Source organism: Pseudonaja textilis, chromosome 10 (assembly GCF_049901715.1).
Source record: "Pseudonaja textilis isolate UNSWEBS1 chromosome 10, rPseTex1.2, whole genome shotgun sequence".
Classification (NCBI taxonomy): domain Eukaryota; kingdom Metazoa; phylum Chordata; class Lepidosauria; order Squamata; family Elapidae; genus Pseudonaja; species Pseudonaja textilis.
In genome coordinates, this window is record NC_141999.1 from 83,092 (window position 1) to 104,404 (window position 21,313).

General features: G+C 45.9%; 1 protein-coding gene across 1 annotated transcript; it reads right to left on the minus strand.

Annotated features, from left to right (window-relative positions):
• Positions 1 to 1,674: 1,674 nt before the first annotated feature.
• SF3A3 (splicing factor 3a subunit 3) lies at positions 1,675 to 19,802 on the minus strand. Its single transcript, XM_026702790.2, has 17 exons — positions 19,547 to 19,802; positions 19,413 to 19,460; positions 19,280 to 19,332; positions 19,079 to 19,184; positions 16,941 to 17,013; positions 16,756 to 16,847; positions 16,326 to 16,408; positions 14,016 to 14,154; positions 13,747 to 13,815; positions 13,555 to 13,622; positions 13,089 to 13,196; positions 12,831 to 12,900; positions 12,592 to 12,756; positions 12,392 to 12,502; positions 11,665 to 11,755; positions 11,407 to 11,462; positions 1,675 to 1,931 (listed from the first exon to the last, which is right to left on the minus strand). The coding sequence occupies exons 1-17, from the start codon at positions 19,640 to 19,642 to the stop codon at positions 1,854 to 1,856; spliced, it is 1,506 nt and encodes a 501-aa protein (XP_026558575.1). The 5' UTR covers positions 19,643 to 19,802; the 3' UTR covers positions 1,675 to 1,853.
• Between the last annotated feature and the right edge of the window lie 1,511 nt (positions 19,803 to 21,313).

The following is a 21,313-nucleotide window of genomic DNA, read 5'->3' on the forward strand; positions in this document are numbered from 1 at the left end:
TCGCCTAACTCATTCCTTCCCAGGCTGTGGCTTATGGTTTCTTGAGAATTCCTTCTGGCATCAACTGGTTCTGGCTTGCTACTGGCTCAGCTTCTGCTTCCCTGGCCTGGACATTCAATACACCACCTCTTGGTAACTGGCAGGCCCACCACCACCCTTCTGACTTTTCTGCCATCTGTTCCACACGGGACCCCATGCCTGCTCTGCTCACTTACCTTGCTTGCTCGCTCACAGGAAGCCCTGGCGTCTGTCTGAATGCTCTCTGCCTGCAGCACTGGCAGAAGGAATGTCCCCTTGAGAACCTTCCTCTCCGCCCAGGTAGAGATGGAGCCAACCAGTTGAGAGCACTCCAAGGTGGGGGAGAAGAGGCACCTGGCTCTCTGGTGCTCTGGGCAACATGTTCCCTGCCTCCGGATCAATTGTGGCTCATCCAAGGGGAGGAGGTAAGCCTGCCTGGCAAATCTTTCTATGATGGTCCTCCCAGTTTGCCACCTGATTTATGGCAATTGGACAGGAAACAAAGAGGGATGCCTTTTTGGCACCGCTGTTTCTCCGGAGTGCCAGAGAACTCCATTTACTACAGGAAATTCTGCCAAACAAGGTTTCCTCCTTGATTTCAAGGGTGAAACCCCAAGAGGCCACGGGCTTCCCAGTTTGCATCATGGCTTGATCTGCTCTTTGGGCTGGGGATAGCTGCTTCCTGGCAATCTCACAGAACACGTATCCGTGAAGACTGTTTTCAGAGACTAAGATCCAGGGCACATAGGAACGGCGGCCAGACTTAGGGACAGAAGGCTCTCTCCCCTGATCAACTTCTCTGCTCCAGATCAGCCTGAGCCTCCTGAGTGATCTTCCCATATGCAACCAATGGTTGTGTACAGTTGCTGCTCCCTGCCCCCATCTAGGGGGATCTAGATAAGAGGCTCTGCTAGTCTGCTCAATCTTAGCCAGTGGCTTCTGGAAGAGAAACAAGAGATTGCCCCATTTCCCAGAAAAGTCTCCACCTCTGTGGCTTGCTTTTGGTTAAGCCTTCCTGGGACAAGTACAGCAACAAACCCGCCCCCAATTAGACTTAATGATCCACTCTTTCTATTCCCAGAGGGCTCAGGGTAGCAGCTCAGGTGTCAACAAAGGAAAAACACTGCTTAGTGGCAGATTGGCGCAGGCTCAACTGATGGGTGCAGCTTCTGGGTAGCCTCCCCAAATTATACACTGGGAGGGCAGCAGCTTGCTTTTATCCCCCTTTCCCCCGGTCTTGAAGGCCCACCACCTAACCTATATAGCATTTACGAAGAGAATCCTGCTTTTCTACCAAGGAGAATTTGGGAAAGGATCTACAGGGCAGCCTTTCATCAAAACCTCATTAGCTCTTCTCCAACAAGGCTGTCCCATATGCCAATGCCTGCTTTTCTCTGCTCTCTTGAGCAAATGGAAACGAAGGACTATTCAGAAAGAATGGCTGGAGGCAGCTGCTCAGCTGTGAACAGAAGCATGGGACTCCTATGTTCATACCTAATATAAAGGAACTTTCCTTCCACGTTTCCTGCAGAGGGAAACTAACTTGGGTTTGAACGGTGTACGCCTTCAGGTACTGAGGATCAAGGATGGGTCACTGAATGACAGACATTGGGAGAAAGTCTCCGTCAAGCAAAGCTACACCACCACACCAGATGCTCATTCCTCCTGCCTTTAAAGGTTGTTTATTTCTATATATCAGTTCCACATAAAGCAAAGGTGTCACAGAATCCATTTTGCTGACTAGGAGCATCTCTGAAGTGCCTGCCCACAAGGACTCTAGTCACCAAAAGGGAGATGAGTGACTTATTGGGTGGTGGTGGTGGTGGTGTATGTCTTTACAGCAGGCCTTGGCGCTTCAGGTCCTCATAGGTCTTCTTGTTGACCACATTCCCACTGGAGTCTTCATATTCCTCCTGGAACAATAAACAAAGCTGCTGACAGCCAAACACAAAGCCAAACATTCAACACAACACAACACAACAGCAAGGCACCCTCTCCTCTCTCTGTGACAGGACACGAAGATGTGGAACCATTCAAATTGAAATGTCTTTCATTTCTGCACCAGGAGCCCCTTCTTATTTCTACTCTGGGCTGCAGATACCACCTTGAAATACTCATGGATGACGCCCCTGGGGCTGTCCATTGGTGAAGAACAGTTTCCCTTTGGTTCAACACTCGCTTGGTGGGAGGGCTCTGCCTCACCTGCTAGCTGCCATTTTACGTTTCCTTTCCCACCCCATTGCTGCAGCCAATGGTTTTCCTGCTGCCATTCCTCTGTGCCTTCTTTTGACCCATAGAGTTGCCAGCACCATTTTTATGACTGCTTCATTGTACTTGCACTGAACTATCATGCCCCCCACCCGACATCTCTTCTCCCCTCCCTTCCTTTGAATGTTTTGGAGGCAGTTACTTTGCCATTCCATCAGGGCATTTCTCATTTTGCTATCCCTACTAAATAATACACAGTATTAATAGGAAGTTAAGATCACCATTCAGAAATCGAGGTATGTGTCTTGGCTGGGGTCGAATCGCCTTTGTGAGAATGCTTTGATACCTTTAATTACCCTACCTACCCAAGGTGTAAGGCCTTAACTTGTAATGTTAAACAGAATTATCTTAGTAAGATCTGACTTTTTATCAGTGCCAGCCCATCAACAACTAGTCAGCATAGAAAGGTTCTACACCCTAAAGCTGGGCTTCTGCTTAAAGTCCTCAGCTGAGAGGCAGGCATTCCTCACCTCACAACCATAACCGAGCACAAAATTTATGTAGTTAAGCGAGAAATTTGTTAAGTGAGTTTTGCCCCGTTTTCTCTGAATCACTGCAGTTCTTAAATTAGTAACATGGTTGTTAAGTGAACCTTTGTTTTCCCACTGACTTTGTCAGAATGCAAAAGGTGATCATGTGACAACCCCCCCCCCCCGACACCGCAACCATCATAAATATGAGTCCGTTGCCAAGCATCCAAATGTAAACCACGTGACCATGAAGATGCTGCAGTGGTCATAAGCGTGAAAAATAATATTAGGTCACTTTTTTCAGTGCCGTTGTAACTAAGTGAACTATTGTAAGTCAAGGAGTACCTGTACGAGGGAAAAAGTAACTAACATTGTTTCCTACATGTAAATAATACTTCCAGAGGGTAAACTGTCCGGTGCACTCTCTGTGGTGTCTCTAGTAAGTTCTACGGTTTGTGAATTGGAAAAGGAAATGTATACACAGATGCAAGGAAATATTTAAACCAAAACAAAAAAGGAGGCAATAAGACCATGTGGGATGCCATAAAAGGCTCAGCCGCTTTTCAGCTGCTTTTAAACCACTGAGGCCTGTCTGGTGCTAAACGCCTATGGGGGTCCTCGGTCATCCAAGCGTGTATCTGTCATTTCTTAAATGGAAGAAAGGGGGGCGGGGGCTGATAAAAAAATCCTTCTTGATGTAACCTGAATATATTTCATCTTGTATCGAATTTGTATAACCCACACATGATACAATGGAGGGAGGAAACCCAGATGGCTGGAATCCATCACCTCTGGGAGAGACAGTCAGGGGATTAAGAGACCATAAAAATTCCAGTGAGATGTGTCCTGGGAAACTCTGAAAAAGATCATTTCTAAAAAGTGGGTGGGGGGGTGTTAACATGTTGGCTCTTTGTTTTACTAAATACACATCAAGATAAGGGGAGGGGTTTTAAACTCCCTTATCTATCTCTGCATGTCTGAGAGACCTTAGATGCTGCTTTAAATCCCTACATGAATTGTCTCATCTCAATAAAGGATTCCTTTTGATACGTTTGGTTTTCAGAAGTTCATTCTTGTTAATTGAATGGGAAAAGTTCTGTAGCCTGACATCACAGTTGTCTCAAAGGTGTTTTTTTCAAGAGGCAACTTGAAATCTTGGACTTCCTGGTTTTCCTTTGAAGACATTTCGCTTCTCATTCAAGAAGCTTCTTCAGCTCTGGTTGGGAGGAGAGGAGCTGGCGCCGTGACGATACGGCTTGCAATCGAGCTCTTCGATTGCAGCCGATATCTTCATTTCCGGCCGGTCCAAACGGACCTAAACCGTCCCGTAGGGACGGCTATTGTGAAGAGCATACCCTGCGGACTCCGGGGACACCGCAAAGTCCCTGGATGACCCGGGAGAAGCTCTTTTTGCTGGCAGCGGAGAGGCAGCCCCCATGCTGCTGTAGTCGGGGCAGCTCCAGAAAGGAAGAGACTGAAAGAGAAAGTCTGTCGGTTGGGTGAGAAACTTTCTTTTTCTAATTCTTTGAGGTTTGAAAGGACACTTTGATTGCTAGAAGAAATCTGTGTGATTTTTGACAAAATTGATCAAGCGGCGTTTTTTTAAGGGAGACGTCAAAGCGAGGCTTTATTTTTATTTTATTTTATTTTATTTTGCTATCGGACTTCATTGTTATTTACTGGATAACCGGACTGTTCCTTTATATATATATATATTTTTTTTCTATTCTCCCTTTGGATTTTTTATATTTTTTTTTTTTTTAAGGCTAGAGGCTCCCTTTGGTTATTTTTTTTTCCTTTTTTTTCTTTTGTATATATATGTATATACTTCTTGCGGTTTTTTTTATTTTAATTATGTTGTCCTGAGAGGAGGAGGGAAAGTGAGAACTAAGAAACTTTGTAACACTGCCAACTAGAGGCTTGGAAATATTTTACTTGAACTGGAGAGAGATGTGAAAGACTCCTTCTCAAGGACATTTCTTGATAAGATAGAGGGAAGAGCGCAGTAGAATATTATTACAGGTGCTTTTCTGGATTTCTGTCTACAATTAAATATTTATGGCTTGGCTTTGAAGCTTGTGGGAAAGGGAAGGGAGTCATAATTAGAGCCTTGGACAACTAAGCAGAGTGCAGTGTATTGTTTCTACTTTCTTTTTCTAATCTTTTTTTTTAGTTCCGCTACCCCCTCTACCAGCATTATTGTATATTTTTATTCTAGTAAGGTTTTTATTTTTTATTTTTATTTATTTTCAAGGGGAAGCCTTTGAATTTTTTATTTTTATTTTATTTTGATTTTTTCTCTCTCTTTTCCATTGGGATTTTTGCTTTTCTTTTTAATGTATGCTTTGGACTATTTTTTTTCTTTTTTTCTCTTTTCTCAACTGAGATTTTTTTGGCTGGATTAAGGTGTGGAATTTGAAGAAATTCATTTTATTTTTTATTTTTTCCTCTCCCTCTTTTTTCATTTTGGATTATAATTGGCCACTTTTTTTTTAATTGGATTAAAATTTGAAAGAATTTGAAGATTTGGAACCATCTAAAATGAGTATGAAACTTATACCTTCGGGTGCCTCTGTGTCCACCTCTGCCTCCCCACCATCTGGACAACGTTCAATTCAGGTAATGTTAAAGCAAGATAAAGAAAAAGAACAAGAAAAAGTAACCTTACAGATGATCATGCAAGGAATTCAAGACCTTAAGATAAAAACAGATACCATCGAACAAAGAACAGGGAGGATGGAGGAAAAAGTGGAAAATATTCAACAGATGATGGCAAAGTACGAGGAGAGACTTCAAAAAGTTGAAGAAGGGGGTAAACGAAGAGAGGAGAAGATTGGAAATATTGATAACAGATTAACAGTGATTGAACAAGAAAAAAGTGGGATGCTGAAGTGGGAGATGGAGAGGTCAGAATTTTATCTTAGATTTCAAAATATAGAAGAAAAAGGGCAAGATTTGGCTGCGATAATGGTAGGAATCTTGGCGGACGCCTTGGAAATAACAGAAGAAAAGATGATGGATGGAATAGACGAGATATATCGAGTCTTTACAAGATATGCAATGAGAAATAATCTGCCCAGAGAAGTCCATATTAGATTTACTAAAAAATCCATGAAGACACAAATTTTACAAGCGGCAAGAGAGAAGACGTTGAAATTTAAAGGCAAAGAAATTTTGGTCTTAAAACAAATACCTAGAAGAGTGAGAGAGAGGAGAAGAGAATATCGATTTCTGACCAAAATGTTATTGAAAAAGGAGGTGAATTACAGATGGTTGATCCCAGAAGGATTGATGTTTACATGGCAAGAACAGAGACATAGAATTGATTCAATTGAGAAAGCAGAACTTTTCTACGCAGAATTTTTTGGAGGGAGAGAAGAAGAGGCAGAAAAAGAGATTTCATTAATTGAATTTCAAGAGGAACAAATGGAGATTGGAAAAGAAGAAGGCGCAGTAGGTGGACAGGTGGATATTAAAGATCAGCGTGTATTAAGATCCACGAGAGCGGCTAAATCTAAATATAAAATATAACCATGGAAGAGAAAAAACTGATTACAATAAATGTAAATGGACTGAATTCAGCTGTTAAAAGAAGGAAGATTTTTCATAAATTAGGGAAATTAAAGTTTGATATAATTTGCTTACAAGAAGTACACATTAAAAAGCAACATGAACAACTGTTAGTACAACCAAAATTAGGGAAATTGTTTACTTCTTTGACCCAATGTAAGAAAAGAGGAGTGGTTTTATATATTAAAGAGGCTACCCCAGCAAAACTGATTTATGCTGATGAAGATGGGAGAATATTAATGGTGGAAATAATGGACAACAATAGAAAGATACTTTTGACTGCAATTTACGCCCCGAATGATAAACAAGAAGAATTTTATAAAAAATTACATATGAAAATAACTGGACTGGACTATGCTAATATAATTATGATGGGAGACTTTAATGGAATTGTGGACAATAAATTGGACTATATAGCAACAACGGCAAAGCACAACAGAAAGACACTTCCTAAATCTTTTTTTAAAATGATAGATGAACTAACTTTAAAAGACATATGGAGAGAAAGAAATGCTAAACTTAAGCAATATACTTTCTATTCAAATAGACATTTATCATGGTCCAGACTAGATATGATTTGGATCTCAACAGATTTAATATCTAGCGTTCAAGAAGTAAATATTGAAACAAGTACTTGGGCTGATCATAATCCATTGACAATTAAATGGAAGGGACAAAAAAAAAGATCGAGATGGACGTTAAATAATACTATTTTAAAGGAGAAAGAATTTATACAATGGATGGAGAAAGAACTGGCCTTCTTTTTTAAAGAAAATAGAAAAGAAGACACTTCAATACAGAATGTTTGGGATACAATGAAGGCATATGCCAGAGGCTTGATAATAGATTATACAAGAAAAAAGAATATTAGGAAAAGGCAAGCTATTAAAGCCTTGGAGGATGAGTATAAAAGACTTGAAAAAGAACTGCAGAAAATGCCTCAGAAAAAAGACGTTAAACTGAAACTGGATATAACTAAACATAAAATGGACTTAATAGAGAAAGAACTGGCACAGAAAATTAGGAATGCTAAACAGAATTATTTTGAAGATGCAAATAAGCCAGGTAGATGGCTAGCATATAAGTTGAGAAAGGAGAAAGAGTCGAGGAAAATATCGCAGTTAATAGATGACCAAGGTCAAATCTGTTATGGCAGCAAAGAGAAAAAAGAAATTATTCGAGACTTGTATAGACATTTATATAAGAAAGAAGATATTGATGAGGAGAAAGTTAAACAGTACTTGCAGAATGCAAATTTACCTAAGATACCCAAAGAGACTGAAGAAATGTTAGAAAGTAATATAACAATGATGGAATTAAGTCAAGCACTTAAGAAACAAAATAACGGGAAAGCACCAGGTCCAGACGGGTTTCCTGTAGAATTTTATAAAACATTTCAAGAATCACTGTGTATTCCACTGTTAGAAGTTATGAATGAAGCTATGTCAAAGAAGATGATACCTAAAACATGGTCAGAGGCTTATATTACACTTATTCCAAAAGAGGAGGCGGATCGACTCCAAATTAAGAATTACAGACTGATTTCTTTATTAAATGCAGATTATAAAATTTTTGCTTCAATATTAGCAGAAAGACTTAAAAAATATTTGAATAATTTTATTCATCCAGACCAAAATGGGTTTTTGCCAAAGCGGCAAATTAGAGACAATATGAGAGTAATTCTGGATACTTTGGAATACTATGAGGCGCATCCTGAAAAGCAAATGGCTTTGATATTTTTAGACACCCAAAAGGCATTCGATAATGTGAATTGGAGATTTATGTTACTTTTAATGGAACAGATGGGCTTTGCTAGAAGATTTATTCAGGCAATAGAAGCAATTTACAATGAACAAACAGCTAAGGTAATGATGGAGGGAGAATTTACAGACTCTATTAATATAAGAAAAGGCACAAGACAAGGTTGTCCCCTTTCTCCCTTGTTATTTGTATTGACTTTGGAAGTGTTGAATAGAAATATCAGAGAAGTTAAAACTATAAAAGGAATGAAAATCAAAAAGGAAGAATTTAAATTACAAGCTTTTGCAGATGACCTAGTCTTTATCTTAGAAGACCCTATAGAGACAGCCTTGAAGCTGCTGGAAAAGATAGAGACATATGGTGAGGTGGCCGGTCTGAAAATAAATAAAGATAAAACAAAGATTTTGTCAAAGAATATGTTACTAAGACAAAGGGAAGAATTGGCAGAATTGTTGAAAATCCAAGTTACAAACAAGGTTAAGTATTTGGGGATATATTTGACGCCAAGATGTAGTACATTAAAAGAGAACAATTATATTAAACTTAAACAACAGATAGCCCTAGATTTGAAGAAATGGGAAAACTTACAATTGCCATTAATAGGGAGGATTTCAACAATTAAGATGAATATTCTACCCAGAATCCTATTTTTGTTTCAAACAATACCAATTAGGCTCGGAAAAGACTATTTTGAGGACTTAAATAAAATTGTGTCGAAGTATATATGGCAAGGTAAGAAAGCAAGGATAAAGCTAAAGCTCTTGCAGGATGCTAGAACTAGAGGAGGGTTTGGCCTGCCTAATTGGGAGTTGTACTATCAAGCTGCAAATTTAATGTGGGTTAAAGAATGGATAACATTAAGGAAGACTAGATTGTTGACATTAGAAGGTCATGATTTGCTGTTGGGTTGGCATGCTTTTCTATGGTATAAGGGAACCAAAACACAGGGTTATTTTAGAAGACATTATATACGGGAGTCTTTGTGGTTAAACTGGGAGAAGATAAAAAAACAATGTTATTTGAAAATTCCAGTTTGGTTATCGACGATAGAAGCATTTTCTTATCCTATAATTTATAAAAAGGAACAAACAGTTAGATATGGGGAATTACTAGATGAAAAGGGTGAACTTAAATCGATACAAAACTTAGAGGAACAAGGTATACAGATGAATTGGTTCTCATATGTGCAAATACACTCAAGGTATGATGAGGATTCCAAACAGAGGGATTTTATGATAGACTGATTTAGATAAGATTTTGATGGGTACTGATGAAAAGGTGATTAAAAAATTATATGGTTACTTATTGGAAATTAAGCTAGAGGAAGAACAAGTTAAAGAAACTATGATTGCTTGGGGGAGGAATTTTGGATGTGGGATTGACTTAAGAGAAATGGCAGAAATTATGGTCGCAAAACTATAAAATGACAATGTCTACAGCCTATAAAGAAAACTTGTATAAGATGTTTTACAGGTGGCATTTTCCCCCGACAAGGATAGCAAGAATGTTCAAGAATAAATCGGAAAAATGTTGGAAATGTCATCAGAAACCTGGTTCATACTACCATATGTGGTGGACTTGTGAGGATGCTAGAAAATATTGGACTAAAATCTGCATGTGGTTGGAAAAAATGACAAAGAAGCATATAGACTTGAAACCGGAGCTTTTCTTATTGGGAATCTTACCAAATGTTTATAGTAAAGATTTGAAATATTTGATTGTAAATGTATTAACTGCAGCTAGGATTGTATTTGCAAAAAATTGGAAAAATGAGAAAATTCCGTTGCAGGAATAAGTTATCAAGAAAACATTGGAATGTGCTGAGATGAGTAGATTGACATTTGAAATTAGAGAGCAAGAAGATAAACAATTTTATATAATTTGGGACCTTTTCTATCAATGGCTGGACGATGAAATACAAAAATAGAATATTTAGAATGTTAGACAATAAGGAATATTATTGATTTCACTTTTCTTTTTTCTTCTGGTATTTGACATTATATTTGTAAAATGTTTTTTCTTTTTTTTTTCTTTTTTTAGGATAGAATTGGTATGATTATTTGATTTGTTATAGAATAAATTACTCTAATCATAGTTATCTCATAAGGCACGATTGAATAAAAGTATAGTCAAATCTTTTTTTTATAATGATATGAGGATATATAAGTTTGGATTGATAATAAGAGTTATTATGTAAGGTAATTGTAATTATGACTACGAAATGAATGCACAAAACTGATGAACCAACCGACACACTGTTTGTACATAAGTACGGATGAGAGCTGATGTTTTTATGTTTTGTTGTTTGTTTGTTTGTTAAAAAAACAATAAAATTGTTTTCAAAAAACAAAAAAAAAAAGAAGCTTCTTCAGCTCTGGAGAAACAAAAATGTCTTCAAAGCAAAACCAGGAAGTCCAACTGCCTCTTGAAAAAGCACTTTTGGGATGCGTCTGTGTTTAGAAACCGTCTCTCCATTTTTTTGATGTCTTTGACATTCCTCCTCCTCCTCTCCCTGCCACCTCGAGTGGCCCCTGGGTGTTGAGGGGGTTGCAACGTTTCTGGGTTGAATCTGGTGCCACTCCCAACCCCCTGCGGTCCTGCAGGCAAATGCTGAAGGCAGTTCCATTCCTAAAAAGAGTTGCTTCTTTTTTGTTCTTTTGGTCAACGTAAGAAAATTAATGGTGGAAATTGATTGTTACTAGAACCACAGATCAATCTTTGATCAATGTTATTAAAAAGGGAAAGAGTGGAATCTGTAGGAGAATCAGACTTTCAACCATAGAAAGAAACTGATCAGATGTAATAGAGCTTTGGAAAAAAACCACGCACAACTGTGAAAATAATGGGATAATTTGCCCATTCCCATCCTAATGAATGAACTGTCCCAAGTAGAGTCACAATTGTACATGAAGACTGGCAAAACTATGTCATATACAAAGGAAAGAGGAGTATGTGCCTCCTGCTTTTTAAAAAATACTATTGGTATTAGACAGGAAGGGGGGACAGTAGCAAGTGAAAGGAAATAAGACCAAGTACCTAGTGCCCCTCACTAGAGGAGTTAAGAGTAATTAATTTAAAAAAAAAACACCCTTTGAAAAGATGTACTGCATTTGTAACACAATATTAATAAGGATGATTTCCAATGAAAGTGAAGAGTTACCTAAAGTAATATCTTACTGCAGCTCAACGGTTATTTATCCCAGTGGTGAGAGTCAAACCCCCCTCCCCCCAATAGGTTATACTGAATCTTGAATCTGGTCCAAGGGTTCAGGTACTGCAGAACGAGAGCTAAGAAAAAACCCCTCCTACCCCAACTTACTTCTGTATCTGGCTGCCACCTCTCCGAAGCCTTCTGTTGCTTCAGCTTGGCCCACACTAAAAAACAGAGGAAAGCCAAGTCCCGCTTTGGTGTTGAGGAGAGGAACGAGTAGGCCCCAACTGGGGAGCTTTCAGAAACTCCCTGATGCAAGCCCAGCCATCTTGACTCTGCCTGCCCTGCCACTCAACACTCCCTGCCAAGGCAGGATGTCCTCTTCCCCGCCCTTGGTCAGGGCAAACAGGCTTTGCGCCCACTTACATGACACGGCGTCTTCGATCTGCGTAACGTTTGCAAAGTGAGCCGTGTTGGGAATGCCCAAGCAGCGCATCCCATGAGCATGGCGCCATTCCTGCAGAGCACAAGGGATCATAAAACCGAGGACCCAGTCCCCTAAAACAAGGGCTGCTCTTGGGGAGCCAAGAATGGCCTGGGGAAGTTAGGAACCATAGAGTTTAAAGGAGACACTTTGGCCACAGAGTCCACCCCCAGCTTCCTCCAAATTAAAGGGTCCCAGATGCGGGCATGCACTCTTTGCCTCTTCCTGAGGAATGCTGTGGCCTCAGGGTCTCCAGAAAGGCAGGATGCAAAAGCAAATCACTCCCAGCTCTGGCGCAATGCTGAGACTGCTAGAGATAGCAACAGCCCTTAGACTTATGTGCCACTTCACCGTGCTTTCCGGCCCTCTCTAAGCAGTTTACAGAGTCAGCTTCTTACCTCCAACAATAAGCTGGATTCTCATTTTACCTTCCACCTCAAATGGATGGAAGGCTGACTCAACCTTGAGCCTGGTGAGGCCTGAATGGCCAAATTGCCGCAGTTGCCACAAGCCTGCAGTGCTGCCTTCCAACCACTGTGCCACCACTGGGGCTTGAAGGAGGGGGAAACTGCCAAGATGCCAGACCAGCAAGGAACCTGCCCTGGAATCAGCCTGATTTCCTGGAATCCCACCCTCTCCCAGATGAAAGCACAGCTTGGCGCTTCTTACCGCAAAGTGTCGCTGGAAAGCTTTGGGCCCACGGTAGGTATAATTCCCACAGATCTCACAGTTGTAATTGATGTTCAATCCGTGGAGCTTGTAGAGCCAGTAGGGAATGGGCTGGAAGGCAAGGAGCCACAGAGGTCACCAGATGCCCGATGCAAGGCCAGGAGGAGACGGAGGGCCCTCTCCCCTGCCAGAGGCCTTACCTTTCCATCCCAACCCAGAGGCAAATTCTTGGGGTTGTAGATGATCTCATTCTCTTCGTCCTCACTTTCGCTCTCGCTGATCTGCTCCTCCTCCTCCTCCTCCCGCTCTTCTCCAGTCCGCGCTTGCTTGCGCTGCACATTTTCATGTGTCAGCTGCCGTTGCTCCTGAGGGACAGTGAGGTCTATGAATAGAGCCGTTGCCTGGGACCCCCATGCTCAGGGGAGGGGGTGGCTCTTACCCCAAGGATCTCCACATACTCGTAGATCTGAGCCTCTAGGAAGGCCACGTCCTTATTCCGCTCTGTGTCCCTGTCAAGACAGGCACGGTGCCCGCAAGTGAGCAACCCCAGCTGGCACCAAAGGCGGCCCTGCTTCTCCTCCCCTCACCCAGGACACAAGACCGCTAAAGGAGGTGACCGGGTCAACGAGGGCCTGAGCAGGCCATGCAGGACTCAGCCCCACCCCCACCCCCACCCCCCAGCCTGGAGCAGACTCACCGCTTGCTCCCTTTTGCCTTGGGGTTTTTGGCAAACAGGGAGGGATCCAGGGCTTCCAGGGACTTGCCCTTTGTGCTGAAGAGTCTCTGAGCACGTTCCTCCAGCGTCCTGGGCAAGAGGGAGAGCAGGAACCCTTCAGCTCTGGGCCCAGAGCACCCTTCCGCATTATTAGTAAGAGCCAGGCATGTAACCAGGGAACAGGGGGCTGGACACAACACGGAACATGTTTTGGGGCCGGAGGCAGAGAAACCAGGCCGGTTCTTTTGCACAAGAGCCATTTCGTCTTTCAAACCCACTGAGATCAAATGTTCCTGCTTCTTCTCGCCAGAGGACACCAGCCCCACCCAGGCAAGGCTCCACACACTCACCACAAAAGCCCAGGCCAGGGCCACTAGGCCAGGGCCGCTTCTCTGCACACACCCCAGGCTGCCAGGCCAGCACGAACACTGACGTTGTTTCCACTTACCCTCCGCACTTCAGGCCTAAGGCCAGCAGGGCAGATTTCAGCCGATCTAGACCAAGAGAGGCCAACTCCTGGGGAAAAGCACCAAAAGCTGACTCCCTCCTTGCATGGCCGTGCAGGACACCCAGAGGCGCCATGGGGGGGGGGGTCCATTCCCACCCTCCTACCCAGAAGAGGTTCAGAATGGCTACCAACCTCCCAAGAGGAGAAGGCAGAGAGGTCCAGGTGGGCCCCAGCGTGCGTGAGGGCGCTGCTCGTCTCTTTCTGCCAGGGGACAACAAAGGTTCTCCAGCTCAGGGGCCTCCAGATGTGCTTAGCCCCAACTCTCCCAGCCCTTTAGGTTGGCTGGGGACCCAGAGGCCCCGGCTGGGAGGAGCTGTCTCTCCCAGAAACACAAACCATTAACATGGTTTACAACAGTTGCGCTTCACCCTCAGCCTCACCCACCACAGAACAGCACTCACCGGCCAGCCAGGGAAAGTGCCCATCTCCCACTTTTTCTCAAAATCTCCCTGAATTTTGCCAAACAGCTCATTCTGGTCAAGCAGGGGCTTCACTCGGTCTGTATAATCCTGCAGATATTCCAACAGCATTTCCAAGTACCTGTAAAAATCAGACTGTCTGTGGCAGGAGAGCCTGGCATTCTCCACCCACGTAGGCCTCTGTCAACTGGCAGCAACTGAGAACGATCACACCAGACACAAATGTGCAAGCACAAAGTACGAGCCACTTTAAACCTGCCTGTGCTGCTACTGGAATGCAAGTGGGAAAATGAGGAATTCTGCTGTAAACTTCCTTCTGTTCACACAAAACTGTTAATTTGACCAATTTTAATGGCCACGGTGGCGCAGAGTACAGTACTGCAGGCTACTTCTGACTGCCGGCTGACTGCAGTTTGGCAGTTCAAATCCCACCAGGCTCAGGGTTGACTCAGCCTCCCATCCTTCCAAGGTGGGTAAAATGAGGACCCAAATTGTTGGGGGCAAAAAGTGGACTCTGTAATCCGCTTAGAGGGGGCTGTAAAGCACTGTGAAGCGGTATAGAAGTCTAAGTGCTATTGCCAGTTCTATTGTAGCCCAGACCAGCGATAACGAACCTATGACTCGTGTGCCTGAAGAACCATGCTGAGCTGTCGCCCATTGCTCTTTTGGGTTCCGGCGTGTCGGCCAGCTGGTCTTTCAAGCGCTGGGAAGATGATCTTTTGGTTTCCAGCACACGCATGCATGGTAGTCATCTGTTCTTTCAGTTTATGGTGCGCATGCAAAGACCAGCTGGCCGAGGCACATGTGCGTGCTGGAACCCCAAAGAGCAACGGGTGATGGCTCGCGTGCCCAAAGACGTGGAGAGAGGATCCTGGTGGTTGCTTTCTAGGGGAGTAGAGCTGTTGGCCTGGAAGGGCGGGCCAGGGCTTCCCTCCCTCCCTGCCTGAGCGGGCTCCTTGCATGGCCCTAGCCCTCCAGCCTGCAGCTCCGATCCGTGTCCGCAGTCTGGAGCGCCTGGCCAGCTTGGGCCCTTCAGAAGAGTAGCAGCAGCAGCAGCAGCAGGGCAAGGGGCAGGAGGGACTGGTCGTTCCTCCTGGGGCAGTTTGCCTGACAGTGGCTCCTCCTCCAGCATCCAGCCAGAAGGGGCAGCGCAAGAACCACCGCCCCTCACACACACACACACACAAAGCCGCTACTCCAAGGTGCACTGTCAGTGCCTCATTGGTTAATCTACGTGGGTCTGTCCGCTCCAACTCCCCAAGCTCCTTATGCTCCCTCCCGGCGCCCTCGACTGAGCTGAAACAGGCAAAGGAGGCTGGGTTGATCTGTGCTGCTTGAAAGCCCGGGGAAGCTAGTGTGGGCATGTCTGCATGAGCCGGGTGGCCAGCAGGCCATTCTGGCACTGGGGAAAAAAACCGGCCGGTCAGTCGCTCCTGCCCCTTGCCCTGCAGAAGTGGCACAAGCGGGAGGCTGCTTTGGCTTTTTCTTGGTGGTGTGCTGGAACCTGCATCATTATCCTGGGACGCATTTATTCACCTTCGTTTGTGGGGGAAAAAAGGTGCATGTGACCGATCCGCCCTCTTGGGCTTGGCCAATCAGAGCCCCCCTCAAATTTTTTTGGTGGCCATCATGATGCTACCACTCTCTTTTGGCTGCGCGCCTACCAGGTTCGAGCATTGTGGGAAGCACTACTGGCCAGCACGCTGCTCTGCCTGCTGACTGGGCAAAACACTGGTAGCCTCTGTGGCCATGTACAATGGTTCCTCGGAGGCAAGATCCTCTTCCTGGCCCTGACCGAGCCTTTGGTGGCTCAGCAACGGGGGCATGTGCCCGCCTCCTGGGCTGCGCATATGGCTGAGATGATGGGTGGGCATTAGTTTCTTTTTTATCCTTTTTACGCGCCTGTTTTGGGAGGTACGTCTGTCCAGTGCCAGGGTAAGAGGTGCACTAGCTGGGAAGTGGCCATGCTCCCTTGGCAGAAGTGGCAAGGGGGGTCTCCACTTGGCTTGTTCTCTGTGGCGGGCGGGGGGTGGGCTTCATCAGCACTCTTCTGGTTTCTGGCACGCGCATACACACTAGCCAGCTGGTCTTCATGCACGCATGCGCACCAGAAACTAAAGACCAGGTGGGTGCAGCACGTGCCAGAAACCAGATGCTCTTCTGGTTTCTGGCATGCGGGTTTGTGCATGCACACATGCTGCTCGCGCTCTCCTTTCGGCCCATGGTGCAAAAAAGGTTTGTCAACACTGGCCCAGAGGATGACACATTCCACCTTTCACAGGAAAATCTCACCTTCTGTACTCGGCATTTTTTCTGTCCTTTGGAATGTCAAAGAGCTGGTCGAAAGTAGACAGGTAAGTGATGTAGTCCAGTTTCTGCAGCCGCATGAAGAAAGAGAAAAAGGGAGTTGGCCATAATTCCCTGAAAGCCTTGGCCAAAGCAGCTGTTCTCAGGAGGTTCCTACGGCTGCCCTTGTTGTAAGGCTGGGGGAGAGAAGAGCCTTGCACACATTCACCCTTCCCTTTCAGCCCAGCCAGAGACAACCTTCCTTTTCTTCTTCTCCCTCCCTCCAGTCCAAAGTTTTGTGCCACTTCAGTGGGGCTTCCCTTTTACCGAAGTCTACCAAGCATAAATCTGAGGACACAATCCACCAGGATGAGAGCAAAAAAGGGAGCATCAGTTGTGCCCTCTCAAAGCCCGGAAAACAGAATGGAAGCCTCACCTCAGATGACTTGAGGTTGATGTACTTCAGGTAGCAGTCATGCAGGTCCAGATAGCGGCCATATCCTTCTTCATCAGTGAATTCCACAAGGTCTATGAGAAGCCAAGAATGAAAGACGGCCCAGAAGATAGGCATCCCCAGCACATAACTTGTCCATTTGAAAAAAGAAAGCCACACAGACTTACTCTGAGCCTCTTCGCTTGGGTTTTCCCGGGCCTTTAAGAGCTCCTCAAATTCTACTGACATTGGCACACAGATCTACAAAGGTAAACACATGGTTTTTGGTTTTATTTCATGATCCCCCTCCCCAAAAATTGAAAGAAAAAGGGGGAAAAAAGTGCTGCATGCAACTCAAACATGTTTTTAGCACAATTAAACCCTTCTTATTCTTCCACACGAGCACAAAGGCTACTGCGAGGTAAGATCACTGGCATGGCCAGGGGGCCTCCTTGACTGGGAAAGCAGAAAGGCAAGTCTTTTAAGAGGACTTTACTGCCCACAGAAGCTTGGGTTTTTTGCAACAATGGTACAAAGTTCACAAATGAAATGCTGCTCTGAAGAGACTGAATTTGTTTTCTTAAGGAGACGGGCGATTACAGTCATGACTACTTGGATTCAAATGCAAAAGACTGCTTTAAAAAGCAGTCAGACACAAACCACAGATTTTAGGAAGTTCAATTTTAATAATGAAAAATACAAGAATGATCTTCCAGAACAAGCCTGTCAAACTGGTGGCCTGTAGTCCACATACAGCTTGCGTGGACCATGCCTACCCCAGCTCCGTAAAGGCAAACATCATGATACGTCACGATATGGCCCGCAAGGCGATTAGGTTTGGAAAGAAAACCTTAAAGGCAAAGTTTTGTAGTTGACCAGAATTTATTGTAGAGGAAATTAAAGACAGCACTTTTTCAAACAACTTCAAGGAAGAAAATGAGGAGACAGATGAAGAAAATGTGGCTGAAGATGCAGCTCACAATCTTTCTGGAAATGGTAGAAAGGACCAAGGAATAAGGTCAGGAAGACAAAGGCAGAAAGGAGCCAAGGTGAGAGGCAAAATTCACCAAGGTAGTGAGGATGCCTTTGAAATCACTCTTGAACTATAACTGTCTGGACAAGCCTGGATTTGTGCCTGACGCCTTAACTTTGATACCAAAATCGGCTCTTCTAGCAAGAACTCTTTCAAATATGTCAACAGTAAGAAGACAAATGAGCTTGTGAACCTTGCTGATTCCAAATGGAGAAAGCAGAGGAACGCCTTTTGCCTGTCTGTATATCCAAATACTGAAGACCTGTCTGGATCTTGAATTATTTTTCAGGGCAGCTGGGGAGGTACCAGAGGACAAGCAAATGTGGCACCCCTCTTCCAGAAAGGGAAAAAAGATTCTAGAAATTATCAACTAAGGAATTAACTGAAGACAGTATCAGCATGGCTTTGTGAAGAAAATTGTATCAGATAAATCTTATTTTCTTTGAAAAGAGAACTGCACTAAAGTTAAACAATCAACTCAAAATCAGTGTCTGACAACATTCCATACGACCATCTCTTACAACAGAAAGAAGAGTCTAAATTCAGAGTCATCAGTGGCTCTACATTAAGTCGGTGGATGAGCTCTCTCTTGAGGCCACAACCATTCCACATTTTCTTTAAGATGCGGCCAATAAGTTTGATGGACTGCTTATCTAACTTGCAGGTAACACAACACTGGAGGTCTGGCCAATATCCGGGATGATAGAATGAGAGTGTAGCAAAGGTCATCCCCGGCTTACGACAATTCATTTGCAAAGGGCTGGATGAGGTGACCTTTGTGGTCACGTCCAGCTCTTCAATTCTAGGAGCAAGAGTTGTCCTCTCTCGGCTGGCAAAAAGGAAACCGTTCTACTGAAAGGAAAGCAACAGCCAATTACGCTCAGCCTGCGACGCCTTGTTTCAGGGCCCTGGACGGACCGGAACCTGATGCCTGGAATCCCGTGCTACTCTCTTTCTCCAGAATTGGGTTGGCCTGAAGCCCAGAACCTCTGCAGACCATCTGCTTGGCTCTGCCAGGGGGTCCGAGGTGGTTACGTCACATCCCCAACGCATCATGGAAGGCAAGAACTTTGGGGATTTATCTTGGCTTTAAAGCATTTGAATACAAACGAACCTGAAATGTATGCACCCTTATCAAGAGAGAAAGCTCCCTTTTCTACAAAAACAAAAGTCCTGAGACCCCAACCCCGCCCCCAAAGCAAGAGGGTAATTCCTTGCTTAAGCTACCAAAACCGCCTTTTGGCCCAGCGATTGCCGGAGAAGGCAAACGGGGTTCGGCTGGTGCCCGCTGACCTCGTTCGGATGCTTGCGATGGAACTCCTTGATCTGCTTCAGCCGGTTGTAGAACTCGGCGAACTCGTTGGGCCCCGAAATCGCGCCGAGCTCCTCCTTCCGCAACCTGGTGGAGGGGCGGGGGGAAGCCGAACATGGGGATCAGCGGGTCTGGCGGCCGCTCTGGGGATCCCCGCCCCGCCCGACGCCCCCAGCGCTTACCCGTCCTTGTCGTCGTAGAGGTCCCGCAGGTTGCCGCTGACTTCCATGTAGCGCTGCAAAAGAAGGCCGGCGCGTCAGCCGCCCCCGAGGCCAGGAGACCCCCGCCCCGCCCGCGCCCGCGCCCGCCACTCACGTCCTGCATGGCCCGCGTGCGGTGGTCCGAGTTGATCTGGTCCCGCAGCTGCTCGGGAGAGATAAGGGTCAGGCCGGCTCCGGCTCCGGCCCCGGGCTCCCCCCGACGCCCCCTTCCCCGGCCCCGATCCCCACCGTGGACTTGCGGGTCAGCATCTCCTTGACCATCACGTCCATCAGCCGCTCGCGCTCCTCGTGATAGCGGCGCTGCTGCTCCAGGATGGTCTCCATGGCTGCGGCGGCGAACCCGGAAGCCGTCTCCCGCGCGCCCCAATCCCCCTCGCCCGCGCGGGAAGGTTCCGGCCGGGCGGCGCGGGACTAGCGGAAGTCGGTTCCGCCGAGCTAGAGCGTCCGTTCTCCGCCCCTTCTCCCCCGAAGGAGGCGACGCTCTAGGCTCGCCGCGAACACGTCTGCGCTTGCGCACAAAGAAGGAGGCGTCCCACCGACGCGAAGGGGAGGCTTTGTAGAAGTGGAGTGCTACCAATCTGGGCTCGCGGGGAGGCCTCGGTTCAGCCCAACTGCCTCTCCGGCGCCGGGGAAGCCCCTGTGGACGGGATGGAGTCCTCGAATGTCCCGCAACGTCTGGGCGTCACTTGCTCCAATGCTGCCCTTTGTCTCTCTGGCTGCCCGGGCTTTGTTCCCGTTGGGGGCTGGCTGGAATGGGGGAGCCTGGTCGGACTCCTAGAGCCTCTGTGGCTCCTCTGTGCCCCACAGTCGTACATGCGGGTACTGCGTCATTTCTTTCTCCATTGACAGCGCTGTCGTGTGTGTGTTGGGGGCCCTTGGAGAGCTGCAGGCAAGGACATTCCATTTTAATGTAGGCCGATTAGGGTGCATTAAGTTCTAATTTAGAATAGGAGTGGAGTGGAGTGAGAAGGGATCTTGGAAGTCATCTAATTCAGGGGTTGCCGACCCTTTTGGACCTCAGGGACCACCAAACCCATAATTTTAAATCCCTTGGACCAGAGACCCTGGGAAAATCCCCCCAAAATTCTGCACCCCATTTTCCTACCCATCGATCATTGGAGGAGGGGCAGAGGGAGAGACTTTTGGCTTCATGCAAGGAAAGCAGCAGGTGCAGCAGAAGTCATTCTTTTTCCCAAACTCTGCCAGAAATGAGTCTTTGTGAGACTTGTCGCACCGGCTCAGCCCCTTGGAGCAGGATGCCTTGAAGGTTCCTAAAGACTTATTTCTGGTGGAGTTTGGGGGAGAGAAAGAAAGACTTTTGCTGCTTTCCTTGTGTGCAGAAGAAGAAAGAAGTGGAAAGAAGCAGCCAGATGCATGGGGCGAGGGGGCAAGTTCCCCCTTTCCCCCCCTCCCCTCACTACCTTGAGTTGTTCACAGTGCAAGTGACGTAAGCCTTATGTTCCTGCGGGCCATGTGGGCGGTGCAGCCTTGTGTTCCCACGCAGCCTGGATTAATTGCTTTGGGGGTGACATTTCTCTGCGGACCACCAAAATTTTCTCTTGGACCACCAATGGTCCCTGGCCCACTGGTTGGCAACCACTGTTCTAATCCAGCCTCACGTTCAAGCAAGATCCTTTTTTCTTTATCCTGTTTCAGGCAAGCGTCTGTGGTCAAACTCCATTTCATTGCCTTTGACCGCAGGGTGGGCATCAGTCATGGGAAGCGGGGGCTGGGGGGGATCCCTTGTCTCCAGCGGAGGAAAGTGAGACCAGGGAGAGCTCCATTTTTGGGCTCCGTTTGCACCTGCAACGGCCTCCTGCAGCCCCTTCTTTCCCAGCTCCCTTTTTGCTGCAGAGGCACTGCGGGCCAGTCCTTCGCCATTTCCAGCGTGGCCTCAGGGCCAGATCTGACCCACGGGCCTTCAGTTTGACCCCAGCTGCTATCCAGCCTCTTCTTGAAAACCTCCCATGACGGAGCACCCACCACTTCTGGAGG

What these genes read in the sequence shown, in the direction of transcription:
- SF3A3 (XM_026702790.2), bottom strand. Translation starts at nt 19,642, where the DNA reads ATGGAGACCATCCTGGAGCAGCAGCGCCGCTATCACGAGGAGCGCGAG. An exon ending in GCACTTTCCCTGGCTGGCCG is followed by an intron (nt 13,816 to 14,015) that starts GTGAGTGCTGTT and finishes GTCCCCTGGCAG; the next exon opens with AAAGAGACGAGCAGCGCCCT. An exon ending in AGTATGTGGAGATCCTTGGG is followed by an intron (nt 12,757 to 12,830) that starts GTAAGAGCCACC and finishes ACTGTCCCTCAG; the next exon opens with GAGCAACGGCAGCTGACACA.